The sequence below is a fragment of the Harpia harpyja genome, chromosome 1, assembly GCF_026419915.1.
Source record: "Harpia harpyja isolate bHarHar1 chromosome 1, bHarHar1 primary haplotype, whole genome shotgun sequence".
Taxonomy (NCBI): Eukaryota; Metazoa; Chordata; class Aves; order Accipitriformes; family Accipitridae; genus Harpia; species Harpia harpyja.
In genome coordinates, this window is record NC_068940.1 from 99,929,391 (window position 1) to 99,942,887 (window position 13,497).

The window sequence follows — 13,497 nt, forward strand, 5'->3', positions numbered from 1 at the left end:
CAAGTCTAGCCAGCAGCTAGATTCAAGTCTTTCCCAGTTAGAGCACCTTCAAGTAAAAAAAAATGTTCTTATTCTCCCTCAAAATAACCAAGTTAACACATACTTCTGAATCTTTACAACAGTCGTATTTTTCAACACAAGCCCATACCTAAGCTCCATTACTCTTCCCCAATGTAAAACTGAAGTAAGAGTTTGAGGATAAGAATTTAAACATCAAGTTAAAAAAAAAAGTTAAATTCGGCAAATTTAAGTACTAGCAAAAATCTGTTTAAACCACCGAGATCTACTAAATATTTAAAGGGAAAACCAGCACATTAATTGCAAAGTTAATTACACACCACAAATACTTTGTATTTATCCAATTTTAAATGGTATCTCTTCATAGTGCTCTCTATATTCGTCAAGGCAAGTATATGTTTGGCACAATCTAGCATTAGCTGACACATGCATAAAACCAACATCTTCATTAGTATCTAAATGTGCACTACTCAACATAAGAATACAAAAATGCCAGAATGGGAAAACAGAGCAATGTAATTCAGTATACAGAAACCGAACATGAAAACATTCTACGTACCTGTCCCAGTCGTCATCTCCAGCTCTTCTTCTCCAAGACCTTTCTGCACCAGGCTTATCAAACTGATCAAAGTCATCATCTGTAAAGAAGGTGATTACATTAAATAATTCTTACTTAAATTAAAGGTTTTTGAAGCAATCACATAGGTGGGATTTTTTGAGGGAGGGTATTGTTTTTCAGAAGATGCAAAAATACCTTTTTTTACTTCCCATGTTAACATGAGGAAAACAGATAAATACCAACATGCTTCAATAATAAAAAACCACAATGTACTATATAGCTTTCCCTTTTCTCACTATGGAGGTGAGGATGATCCAAGGAAAACAGATAGAGCATGAGATAAATCACTAGAAAATTTTGCCAACAAAGGTCATTCCAGAGACAGGAGCTCCCCAGAAATACATGAAATTGAGGTGCAATGGAGGTGAAAGGAACCACATCTACCAGATCTCTGCTTGCCTTGTGGGCCACAAGCTCATCTACCCACATTGAGCCCGCAAAGCCACTTTGAAAATAGGAGTAAACCTCAGGTCAGCACAAGGCAGGAGCGTAACAGCAACCCGAAACAGAAGAGGGAAGTCAGGTGTAATACACAATCAATTATCTCAACTGGGGCATTAAAAACACTAGAAGTCATTGAAGCAGGTTACACTGTGTGCCTAAGCATGTACCTGCCTTCCAAGATAAAACTGGTGCTCCATATATTTGTCTCAATAAGTACCCTCACTTTAGCCTATCAAATCACAAATTACTCTCACATAGCTTAGTTTGCAAATGACAATTTTGCTACTTAAAAATATTAAATCTTCCATTTATCTGCAAAAGAAATGCAAAGCTCATCTGCTCTGTTCAGACATCCAGATGTCTCATCATCTGTAAACTGGAAGCACATACCTTCAGAAACACTCAACCCTCACTCTCCCATCCTGTGGCTACAGCCCAACAGAGAACGCACACCTGACTGTAGTATCTTTTCACACATTTTGATGACTTTTGTAAGAGAGAAAAAAATGGCAAATAAAAGTTATGCTCAACACAGGGGGAAACCGGCTGCAGTTTAATGGACTGCAAAATACAGGAGGTTGAACAATCCAGTCCTTGTAGTCTGAATTGGTGATCACTAAGATGCCATATATCCAGTCTTTCTCCTGGCTCTATTTGCACTCAGCTCTTTGACCAAGTACAATGCCAAGGATCAACCGTTTTTTTGTGTTTGTTTGGGGTTTTTTTAATGGACTTTCAAATCAAATCTGTCTTCAGCTCCGTAAACTCAATCCAGTATCCTTTAGTGAATATTCTCCACATGCAATGACAAACCTATTCACATCCTACTTCATATAATCAAAACACAGCTGTTAGCGACTGACAGAAATTTAAAAGGAGGTAAAAACATTAAAAAGAAAAAATTCAGTTCTTGCAATGTCACTAAATTAAGAGCTTTCAAACGAGAAATCTCAATCATAAATAGCTATGAAAATAAGACTGCTCAGTAGGAATCACGATGCAACACAAGTCAAGTTAGGCAACTCTTTTGTTTTGGAACAGTAGGTAAAAACAATTCCCCTTGATCAGGTTCCCCCCCTTTACTGCCTACAGCTACTTTTGTATTTTAACTAATCTTCTATATTCAAACTAATTTACATGGGCTAACACCATTGAAACAAACAGTTGTTTTATGTTTCTCTGCTCAAACGCCTACATATTGCAACCTCCTTCTACTCCAACTCCTTTTTTCACCCACAGGGGAAAGCCAGACGGATATATAAGCATTTGCTATCTTCACCTTGAGCACTAAATTATCCAATTTTGTGGTCTGAAAAAAAATGCCACCTTGCTCTCCTTATGGTCATTAAAAACCATGCTGCATTTATTATATTAGTGCATTGCTGTTTTAAGGGTACAAATATCCCTCACTGTCATTGTTCCTACAGCTGGACTGCAGCAATCCACTGACTTGATGTAACCACCTCCAAAGATGTTTTGTTTTGGTTAGGTTTTTTTGTTTTGTTGGGTTTTTTTAAGGTAATGCAACTGGTTTTACAGCAACCCAAATTACAAGCGTCCACATTATTGACTAACACAGCTCAAGACAACAACCACCATCAGGAAGCCAGTAACTTCTTTTTAAGCTATGCCTGCTTGTTTGCAAGACATATTTTTTCATGCCACGCAACACTTTAAGAGCTACGGAGACCTGTATTACAAACCAACACCACCTGAAGACAAGATCTTAGCTCTTCAGCACACAATTCTTACACAGATGGACATTCACATCAGCCAGGTTTAAATCCAGACAACACAAAGTAACATGCCGAACCCTTTTTCTCTGTTGAGACTTCTCTACGGCAAAAAGGAGCACTCTTCAGTACAATTCATAGTACTTTTCCAGGCCAGATATTAAAGTTTCACAGCCATAAAAGTGCTTCAACCTAGTATTACTGCGAGTGAAGAAACAATACCAAAAGAGGGTCCAAGTTCCTGCCAAATTTTCTAGTGTAGAGCTGGACCCTCACTCAGCCAACATCATAAACCTTCACCCTCCATCCAACCCCTCCAAATTTCTCACATCCTAGTCCTTATTTATGAGCAACTCCTACCAAAATCCAAAGCTGAATTACATCCATGCAAAGCCCTTTTCACAAGTCCCCTCTAGCAGGATGCATACAAAAGCCTCAAAAATGACAGGTCAATCTGTGTTTGGTGACTGCAGCTTATAAGAACTGCTCCACATATGTCCCCACCATCTCCCCGTTCTCATCTCTTCTCTCCCTGTCTCATCACACACTTATGATATAAAGATCTCTGCCAGCTTTTCTTTTCTATGCTTATTTGTCCTGTGACAGCTGACACTGACAATGAGCATTACAAATTATGCCATTTTGACATTAAGTATTGTCAGAGCCCAAAGCAGGTTGTAGAAAAGGAGGTCACCACAGTCACACATCTACAAATAGTATTCATTGCCAGCTTCATCATTTGTGAAATAGCAAGCATTGCAGTGGACACAGGCCTTACACCTGCAGTGCAATGTGATACGTAGCAAACCTCAGAGAGGCATCATTTTTTTTCCATTTCTGAAACTACACATATTTTCATTTTTCTTCTACCTGTCTAGGCAATAACATTGGAAAATACCAGTAAACAACAATCAGCATAACATTTATCGATGTTTCTCCTTAAGAAACTCTAAGTCAATGTTTGTGTCAAGTGTGGTTAAGTGCCTGTATGTCGTGGTTTAACCCCAGCCAGCAACTAAACACCACGCAGCCGCTCACTCACTCCCCCCCACCCAGTGGGATGGGGGAGAAAATCGGGAAAAGAAGCAAAACCCGTGGGTTGAGATAAGAACGGTTTAATAGAACAGAAAAGAAGAAACTAATAATGATAATGATAACACTAATAAAATGACAACAGCAATAATGAAAGAATTGGAATGTACAAATGATGCGCAGTGCAATTGCTCACCACCCGCCGACTGACACCCAGCCAGTCCCCCGAGCGGCGAATCCCTGCCCCCCACCTCCCCGTTCCTATACTGGATGGGACGTCCCATGGTATGGAATACACCGTTAGCCAGTTTGGGTCAGCTGCCCTGGCTGTGTCCTGTGCCAACTTCTTGTGCCCCTCCAGCTTTCTCACTGGCTGGGCATGAGAAGCTGAAAAATCCTTGACATTAGTCTAAACACTAGTGAGCAACAACTGAAAACATCAGTGTTATCAACATTCTTCGCTCTGAACTCAAAACATAGCACTGTACCAGCTACTAGGAAGACAGTTAACTCTATCCCAGCTGAAACCAGGACACTGTAAAACATTAGCTTGTACAGAAAGAAGAACACTCAGCATCAGCAGAGCACAAAACCACTGACAGCAACAGCCAAAGATTTTTTTTTTTTTAATAATTCTCAGTACTACTGTGTGGGAGGTGAGGAGCAAAGAAAGAAAGGGAGGGGATTGATCCACGAACATAAGCTTTTTAAGCAGGAAAATGTCCACTGTAGGAGTTGGAAAAGGTTTTGTATTTCTCCCAGCAGTATCACTGCAGCCTAGAAAGGTAGTCGTACGTAGCAACTGTTGCTAAGACATGCAATGCAATGGCTACCGGTCCGCATTTCAATTCAAGGCTTTCATGGCAAAGCTCACCAAGATGTGTGCACATTAACTGAGTATCATCTGGAAGATCCTGACAGGTGATCACTAAACACACTAAGCCCCCTCTCTAACTTCCAGGCAGCACTAGAAGGAAAAAAACCCAAGACCTATCAAATACCAAAAAAGCACTGAGTAAGTAAGCAAGACAGACCAGTTATACAGGAAAATGAAAGAAATAATCCAACACTTGGCTCTTCCTACTGCAGCTCTAAGAAAATTGCCATTACCAAAGTGACAGAGAAGTTGCAGGATGCTGCAGAGACTAACGCTGCCTGTTTTTTTAGCCAGCCTGCCTCACTAGGATCTGGCCAGCTGTGAACCACAATAAGCACAAAGACAGCCAAACACACTTGGTTCCCCACACTAAAAGGTTGCTATTTGCTTTATATTTACCCTGGTGTAGCATCAGCAGTGCTATAAGCAGTTCTATGAAGCCTATTTTTTGGTTTTATGATATATGCCCAGAACTGTTATCTTTTTTCCTGCTTAATAAGAACAGATCATCCACACTAGAAATCCACAAAATACAAGCCTCATTTCCTCTTTGGCTATGCTGATGGTAGTTTCTAACTCTGTGGACACCCTTTCAATACAACCTTCACTAATCATTTTTCTATGTAAAATGGAAGTCCTAAGCTACACAGTCAAGTCTCGCAAGCGTAGGACGTGAATCAGCAGGAACACTGCAGAGCTCTTAACATCTTAAAATGGTACCAACACAGCCTAAAAAGGTAGTCCTACATAGCAACTGTTGCTAAGATGGAGTATTTTACTGTAATGAGATGGCCAAGACTTCTAGACTAGGAAAAACATTTGATGACTGCATCATTCGTCTTCCTAGAAATACATCTGCACGATTTCTGGAACACCAACCACATGCTGTCTCATAAACCTTAACAGTTCAAAATTTTGTATTTTGTTTCGCTTCAATATTACACTATCATGAATATAAAACATACTATTAGTTTTAGGCATTGAAAAAGCATTGAAGATTTCTCCTTATCCAAAACAAGATGGAGATACCACAATGATCCAGTAGTTCAATGGATTAAAAAAGTATTATGCACTGCTTACCCAACAGGTCTTTTAATAAAGTAACTAAGCTGCACTGCTTTTGGCAGAACAGGTAAGGGAGCTATTCAAAAGAAAAATAAAACTAGAGGAGAAAAAGTCATTTACCACATGAAAAAATGGCACTTCTCTATGTTTAGATTTAATGCTGAACATAACAAGTCCATCTTGATCTATCCCATTCCCCAATATCATATTTAAAACACTCAACATGACAACTTGACAGCATTTCAAGCACAAGCATCCAGATTAAAAACAGCTTACCAGCTTATCTTACATAATAGTTTATTTCTACAGAATATTCTTCCTATTTCATTACAAAAGGTTACACAACACATAGGCATTGTAAAGCCTCAATTTTCAGAAACTGAGCATACCATTTAAAAACAGGCCTATGTATCTGCCTGATAGTGAACTGAATTTCAGTATCTCTTGCTATGCAATACAGAAGAATAATAGGTTTCATGAGGAACAGCGTGTCTAAAACATAGGCTGACAAAGTACTATTAACACCAGTTGAATGAAAACTTCTGGTAACAAATCATGACAGCATCTAGCGGTAGAAACACAAGGTCAACAGGAACTCCTGAATCTGAGTCTGTGATGTAAACCTAACACATTATGAAGCACACTATAAATCCAGTTCCATCTATTACAGATAATCAAGCTCACTACCCCATCATAAAAATCACATTCACTCCTACTACTGCATTACACACAAAAACACACATGCACAAATACACCACATCATGTAGTCTTTATATTGGTAAACAATTACTCATAGAAGCCTTAAGTACTCAGTGACTAAGTACAACAATGTAACAATTGCATAACATGTTCCTCAGCTAGTGTATTTCCTGTTTTCTTTCCAAATTACTCCTATTGGATAGAGTTAAGCTTTCTCAAAGAAATTAAGTAGAAAAATTAATTTCTACAGGAGATAAGTTCTTTTTACCTCAAAACCAACTTTTTTTAGAGAGTTTGTCATGATGCAAAGCAAGTCACTAGCAATAAGCAAGAACAGAACTAATTCAGATATGCTGCCTGGAACTGAAGTTCTCTAACTGGTGCTTGAAAGAAATAGTACTCCTTTTTTTTTTTTTTTTTTTTTTTTTTTTAATAAACTACATCTAAACACAAAACCACCAAGCCACAAAAAAAAACATTTCCAAAGTCTGCTTGGATTTGAAAATATATTTGCTTTGGAAAAACATTTGAAAAGTGTCACAGTCCTTGCCTCACAAATGCTGAACAGCAACTGAAGGCCGAGTTTAAATGAAATCCACCGGAACTCAGTTCCCAAATGGCTTTGGATACTGATGAGAAACTGCAACTCTCCAGCATCTTTCACAGCCACCAAAAGTTATAGTTAAAACTGAGGCTGCATTACAGCAGAATATAACACAAGACCAATCACATTACTTACTTGGAGGATTTTGGTTAAGTCAGTGACAACCATCATCTTAAATTATTCTGGAAAAGTTCTATGTGACCTAAAATCTGAGGTTTAGTATTTGACACAATAAAGCATGGTTTGGCTTTTGTAAAAACAAGGGATACTAAGGCTATGTTTAATTTAGATGACCTGAAATGAGAGAACATTCAGAAGAGCGTGACTTTCAATGAAAACTTGTCAAAGAAGCACAAAGACATTAAAAATTGCTATGCTTTAAAGCAAATCTGCCTGCCACAAGCTCATTCAAGTAGTAATGTTTTCTGGCACTAGTCCTTAGCTGGTACAATAGCCCATGATCATTATTTGTATTTCATGAATTGTAAACTCTATAGGCCTTTGACACTTAGAGGAGTTTTAGTGCATTCATATTCCAATATAACTCTAAGTTATAGTGACCTGTTGCATCAGTCCACTTAATAAAGCAGGATGCAATACTCACAGAGACCAAAATACAGCCAGCACTCCTCCCACTTTTATCTGGGCACAAATGCAGAATCTATTTCCAGTCCCTGTATGCTGCTGCTGAACAGCCTGAAGCACGACAAATTCAATTGAATTTGTCACACTGGAGAATTTTTACTACATCTTTGAATTGGATAGTGACCCACAACACAGAGAAAGGTGCCTGCTGTGCTAGCAGTATAAGCTTTTTTCCAATTTTTATCAATAGCTTCATAAGAGGTTTTTAAAGCCACTACATTGCTGAGAGCACAACAGCAGCCCTCAGGTAAGTTAAAATGAAATTAAACTGGTGACAGCTTAAGTTCAAGCTGGAGGAATAACATAACAGGCTCAGAGGTAAAGAAACACCCATTCAGCTACTCTTGGTACAGGACTTCCAGCAGGAATATGGGGCAGACATGTATGGACAGGGCCTTCTTCAGCTCCTCCTCCACCCCATCCTGTCATGATTCACAGCCCAAGGACATCTACAGCTCCAAGTCTTCTAGGCCACCGAAGTTCATGAGAAATGAATTAATCTGAAAGGAAGAAAACTTACAATAGTTTTCCCTTACTTCAGTATGGCAGACAATAGAGATTAGAAGTGCTCCTTCCTTTGTTTTAGTGACCGTTTGTTGTTTACCCTGTAACCATCTCTCCCTAAATGAGATTACTGCAATCAATTTACAGCTAGATTTTAAATACCAAGAAAAAAATTCAGCATCTATACAACACAGTTGTTAGGTTACACTATAAGCAGATGATCACTAAATCATAGAACAGCCCAGGTTGGAAAGGACCTCAAAAGACCATCTGGTCCAACCTTCCATGGGAAAGGGAGCCTAAATGAGATAGCTTATCTAGCACTCTGTCCAACCGCATCTTGAAAACCTCCAGTGATGGGAACTCCACCATGTCCCTGAGGAGGTTGTTCCAGTGATTGATTGTTCTCACTGTAAACAAAATGTCTTTCTTAATATATTGAGTGAAGCCTCTCCTGATGCAACTTGTAGCTGTTTCCCCTTTGTCTTCTGCATATGGCTCCTCATGAAGAAAGGGTCTCTGTCTTCTCCATAGCCGCCCTTTAAGTAAGATGATTTTACTCAACATTCAACATGTTTGCTCTGGTTCTGTTTTTACATGAAAGTTTGAGAACCATTGTCTTAACCATATCAACGGACTAATGAGCAACTATAAGCCCTCAAAGTCCCTCATCATCACTAGCACAGCCACCTTGAACTTCTGTGTTTCAATACAGCCATTCTATAATTAGAAGCAAGTTGAAAAGGAATTTGTGAAGTAATATGAAGCTGTGAATCACTTGCAGAGACCTCACAGACCACCACTTGAAAACTTTCCAGTTTATGTTTGTGAAACCTATGACCAAAAGAGTCTTTACATTCATCCATAGAAAGCTTAGCTGCACCAATACAAGTATCTGGTCACAAGAGTACATATGAATACTTTATTCTTATGAATCAAGCCAGTATTTCCCAAGAGCCTAAAACGTTATAAATGACCAATGAGTCCACACATGCTGTCCAACAGACAAATCATCTTTCTTCCACCCCATCGAATATATTTAAATGTTCAGCCAACATAGCCATTTCACACTTCATTTTTCAGCCCTGCATCACATCCTTACAAAATACTTAAACTTTAATCTGCATCTTCAAAGCCAAAACTATGTGTCAACTGTTACCCTGCAATGCCATCAAATTAACACTCCATTTATTTTTCCAAGACCTATTTCATACTACTTCACCAATCATTAGAGCCATTTTATTTTTTTTTTTTTTTAAGAAAACACTGGGGTGCTGTTATCTCCATATTTTAAAGTCTTTCCCTCCCCCCCAAAAAATCAAAAAACTAAATCCAAAACATTAGTTCCTACACTTTAACTGACTAAAAACATTTAAGCCAAATAACCACTTAGTCCTGGGCTGCTTTCCCATTTGCTACCACTACTAATTTTGGATGGCAGTCCCCTTCCAAAAAGGGTTGCACATACCATTCCCGTAAGTTCTAAGCTTTTTTACTGGGTCTTAAAAGTGTATTTAACAACTCCAACTAGGAATTTTCCTTGACTAGTCATACGGACATAAGTGTGTGACACCTCTGGGTTCCTTCATTCAGGCAAGTGCTGCGCAGTGATCATCTAGACTAAGCAAACACTTTATATGGGGCAAGGATCGTATTTAATTGGCCACCACTTATTGATGAGCACAGTGTTAATGCTGAACAAACAACTGCTTGTGCCCACTTAATACAAAGGGATCCTAATTCATGGTTAGACACAAACAGTACTCCACAACAAAAAAACCTAGTCTTGAAACTGCAGTTTCACCACTTAGTTGAAGGCTGTCTGCTGCATACACCTTTCTACATGAAAGCATGCCCGTTCAACTTGCAGCAGAATTTTAAACACAAGAACCAAAATGCTTCAAAAGTGACACTTTCTTTAAATTACTCTGCTCTCATACTACTACAAGAAAACTTCCACAGATAGAACATGCATGCAAAGTTCACTTCCACATCACATGTAAATGATCTGAACCACAGAAACTAGCACTTAAATACTGCAATATATTTAACACCATTAAAACATTGCCCAAGATATTAAAGTATTGACTGTTTTACCACTCAGTGCTGTCCTTCCTAGCCTTCTTCCCAAACTCAACTCCTAAATTGGGGAATTTCTTTTTAACACTTACTTTTAGTAGGAAATTTAATTGTGTTTATGTACTTTGTTACCAATTAAGCTAACAACGAACAGTCTGACCACTTAAGCGAGTGATCGTGAGGACAAGGCACATTCTTCTCCGTAACACCTACTTACAGAAAAAACAGACTAAAATCATCACAAACTTTTGTACAGACAAGGACAAGTGGGTCAACTGACAACTGTGACCAGCCTTTATCAAAACTGTTATTCCTAGTGAAAGCAAGGCCCACAGCACCAGAAACAGACGTGTTCTCTGAACTCTCTCTCTCTTGAACACCCCAGTGTGACCCCTGCAAGTCTTTCTTTTAATCACTCAACCAAATGTTCTCATTTTAAAATTTGATTAATATATCAGTCAGAACCACAGAGGGGTTTGAGTTGTCATTTAAAATGCTGTGAGAAGAAGTGTCCTTAGTCAAGAAGAGCAGCAGTGGCACGCCTGAGAGTCCTGGGGTCAAGCACTGGCTTCATTTTACACTTTCCAAGCGAGACCTTCTGCTTCTGGGCAGTCTGTAAAATAAATTATAACTACTCCCCAGATGAGAGACAAGTTATTGAAACAGGTCACACACTGTAGCTGTAAAAACTATGGGAATGAACGTCTCTAAATGAACGCATCCATCCCACCCAGAGGTCCCGCACCTGCGCTCAGCGATGAAGCTGTTGCCCCTTCCCGGCCCTGCCCCGGCCAAGGGGAGACGACAGTTCCCATTCGCAAGAGAGGACCCCTGCGGCCTTGCGGTGCTCCTGCTCCCCCCCGGGAGCGCGGGGCCCACCCGATCCGGGCCCCGCCGGCACCCCCGAGCACGCAAAACTGGCCGCCCCCGCCCAGACAGGAGACAGAGGCCACCGCCCCACGAAGGCCCCGCAGCCCCGCCGGCCGCTTCTCCCCCAGCCAGGCCCCGGGCCGCGGCTGCAGCCCGTCCCGCACCCCCAAGCGAGGCCCGGGAGCCCCGAGACCCCCGGCGAAGCCCTTCGGGGCCGCGCCACCCACCTGCGCCTCCTCCCAGGGCGGCAGCCATGGCTCTTCGCCTCGGCCAGGCGGCGGCTCCCAGCAGCGACCCCGTGCCGCCCCCAGGAGCGGCGGGGAGCGGGGGGGGGGACGGGGAAGGGCTCGGATTCAGCGCCCGGAGGCTCCCCCTCCCGCCGCCCCTCCGCAGGCACCCACCACAGGAGAACAACAAACTACCACAACATGGCGGCCACCGCCACCACCGTCGCTGTCGCCGCCGCCCCCGCGCTGCATCATGGGATGGCGGAGGACCGGACCCTCCCTCGCGGGGAGGGCGCCCAGCGGGCGCCGCTGGTTGGTTAGCCAGGGCCCAGGCGCTCCGCGCGCCGGCTACCGTCAGCGCCCTCTGCGCATGCGCCCAAGGGCCTCCTCTCGGCGGGGCTGGCCGGCCGGGCCGGGCCGGGCAGGCGTGCGCATGTGCCGCAGCGTGGCACGTGCCACCGCGGGTGGGGAGTGCGCGTGCGCGCGGGGCGGGGCGAGGCGGGGAGGCGGGCGCGCCTTGCGGGCGGAATGGCGGCAGGGGCCCTGCCGCCCCGGCGCTCCTTCGGGTCTTGGGTCCGCGGCGGCTCTGCGGAAGGGTTGTGGAGCGGTGCCCGAGTGCTTCCGCACCCTGCCCGGGGTCCTCTGCGGGCAGCCCGTGGTGCCTGGGCCTAGTCGCCCCCTCGGAGGGTAGCAGGCCCGCCGGCCCCCGGCCCTGAGGGAGGCTGCTGTCCGCGGGCTGGCTGCGTGCGGAGGCGGCCGAGCCGGCTGCGGTGCCTTTACCTGAGGATCTGTAGATGTCTTTTGTCAAAGTGGGAGGCTGCTCAGAGCACCTCCGAAATGCCCAGCTCGCATTGGGCTGCATCTAGGCTTCAGTAGGCCGTAGGTCCGGCTTGAGCCCCCAAGTACAGCTGCCTCTTGTGTGGGAAGAAAACCCCATGAGTTAACGGGATTAAAATACACCATGAAAGGGATAGTTTGGGCTGTGTTAGATAGAGCTGTGGTCCTCCATCTCTTCAGGCTTGAGTGTGCAGGGGAGTTTGCGCTTGCATAGACTAAACTAAAATGTTTCAGGCCATGTAGTTATTGCTTCACCACTCAAACTTCATCTGGATACGTACTTTACAGGCTCAGTGTGAAAACATGCTAAATCCAGTTTCACTGCAAGCTAAAAGTCCTTTTCTGCTAGCCCTTTCTCTAAACACTTCCCTCCTGGCTGCTTAGCTACATGTTCCCCCCCCCCCCAGCCCTTCCTTTTCGAAGGTCCTAGTGATCATGTAGCTGCAGAGTAGATCAGTTTGGATCACTGATCCCACAGAAAATAATTCACCAAAAAGAGTTTTCCTTTTTGAGTTTCATTCCCAACTTTTCCTACCTTTAACAGGGGAATTGGGACTTGAGGCATTCTGCACTGACCGGGTTAAACACAGTATAAAATCGTGCCTTGATGTAAAACAAACTTTTAGGTTACACTACTTGTGAAGAAGCCAAATCTGATGTAACACAGTTTAATGGAGCCTACTATAACAAGACTAGTTCAAGTAAACGGCAAAACTTTCCCAGGTGGACAAGTCCTCATGGAAATAATTAACAATGTTAGTATTTAAATTATCACTGTTATCTGATTAAACCCTCGCTATGAGAATAGGGAAGTTCTCATGTCACTTTGTTCTGGGCTCCCTGCAGACTTACTTCTGCATTGCATTTGGTCTCATTTTTTAGGTTTTCTTTACAACTGTACAGCCAGAGATTTATTCTTTACATATTCCTACAAACTCACAGCCAAATTCTGACTTTAATTTAGGAAATAGACCATCAGTAGGCAATGCTTGCTGACAATCTAATGCATAGTCCATCAGTCCAGCTCTGCCTGACGTGGAGGTGGCAAGTGAAGTGAATACTACTACTGTCAATGGTAAAAACCCATGATTTCAGTGGGGCCAGGATTTCAGCCATTGCTCCTTGGTATTGATCTTTGTTTTGGCTAGCTGGCTTGCAACACAAAAGGATTTCCTGGCAAGGGAGGGAGTTTTCTGGACCCTTTAAAGGCTGGATGGAGAAGTGTGTGGGGCGACACTCGGCCA

The 13,497-nt window shown here is 42.6% G+C and overlaps 1 protein-coding gene across 5 annotated transcripts in view; it reads right to left on the minus strand.

Annotated features, from left to right (window-relative positions):
- RBM33 (RNA binding motif protein 33) overlaps positions 1-11,679 on the minus strand; it is a 110,385-nt gene extending 98,706 nt beyond the window's left edge. For 4 of the 5 annotated variants that reach the window (XM_052806847.1, XM_052806829.1, XM_052806820.1 and 1 more), the window contains exons 1-2: positions 11,417-11,679; positions 578-656 (exon numbers count right to left, since the gene is read on the minus strand). In XM_052806847.1, the coding sequence (XP_052662807.1) occupies positions 578-656; positions 11,417-11,444 (107 nt within the window). In that variant the 5' untranslated portion in view covers positions 11,445-11,679. The remainder of the gene's footprint in view (positions 1-577; positions 657-11,416) is intronic. The other variant, XM_052806837.1, reaches the window with a different exon arrangement.
- Positions 11,680-13,497: the final 1,818 nt, after the last annotated feature.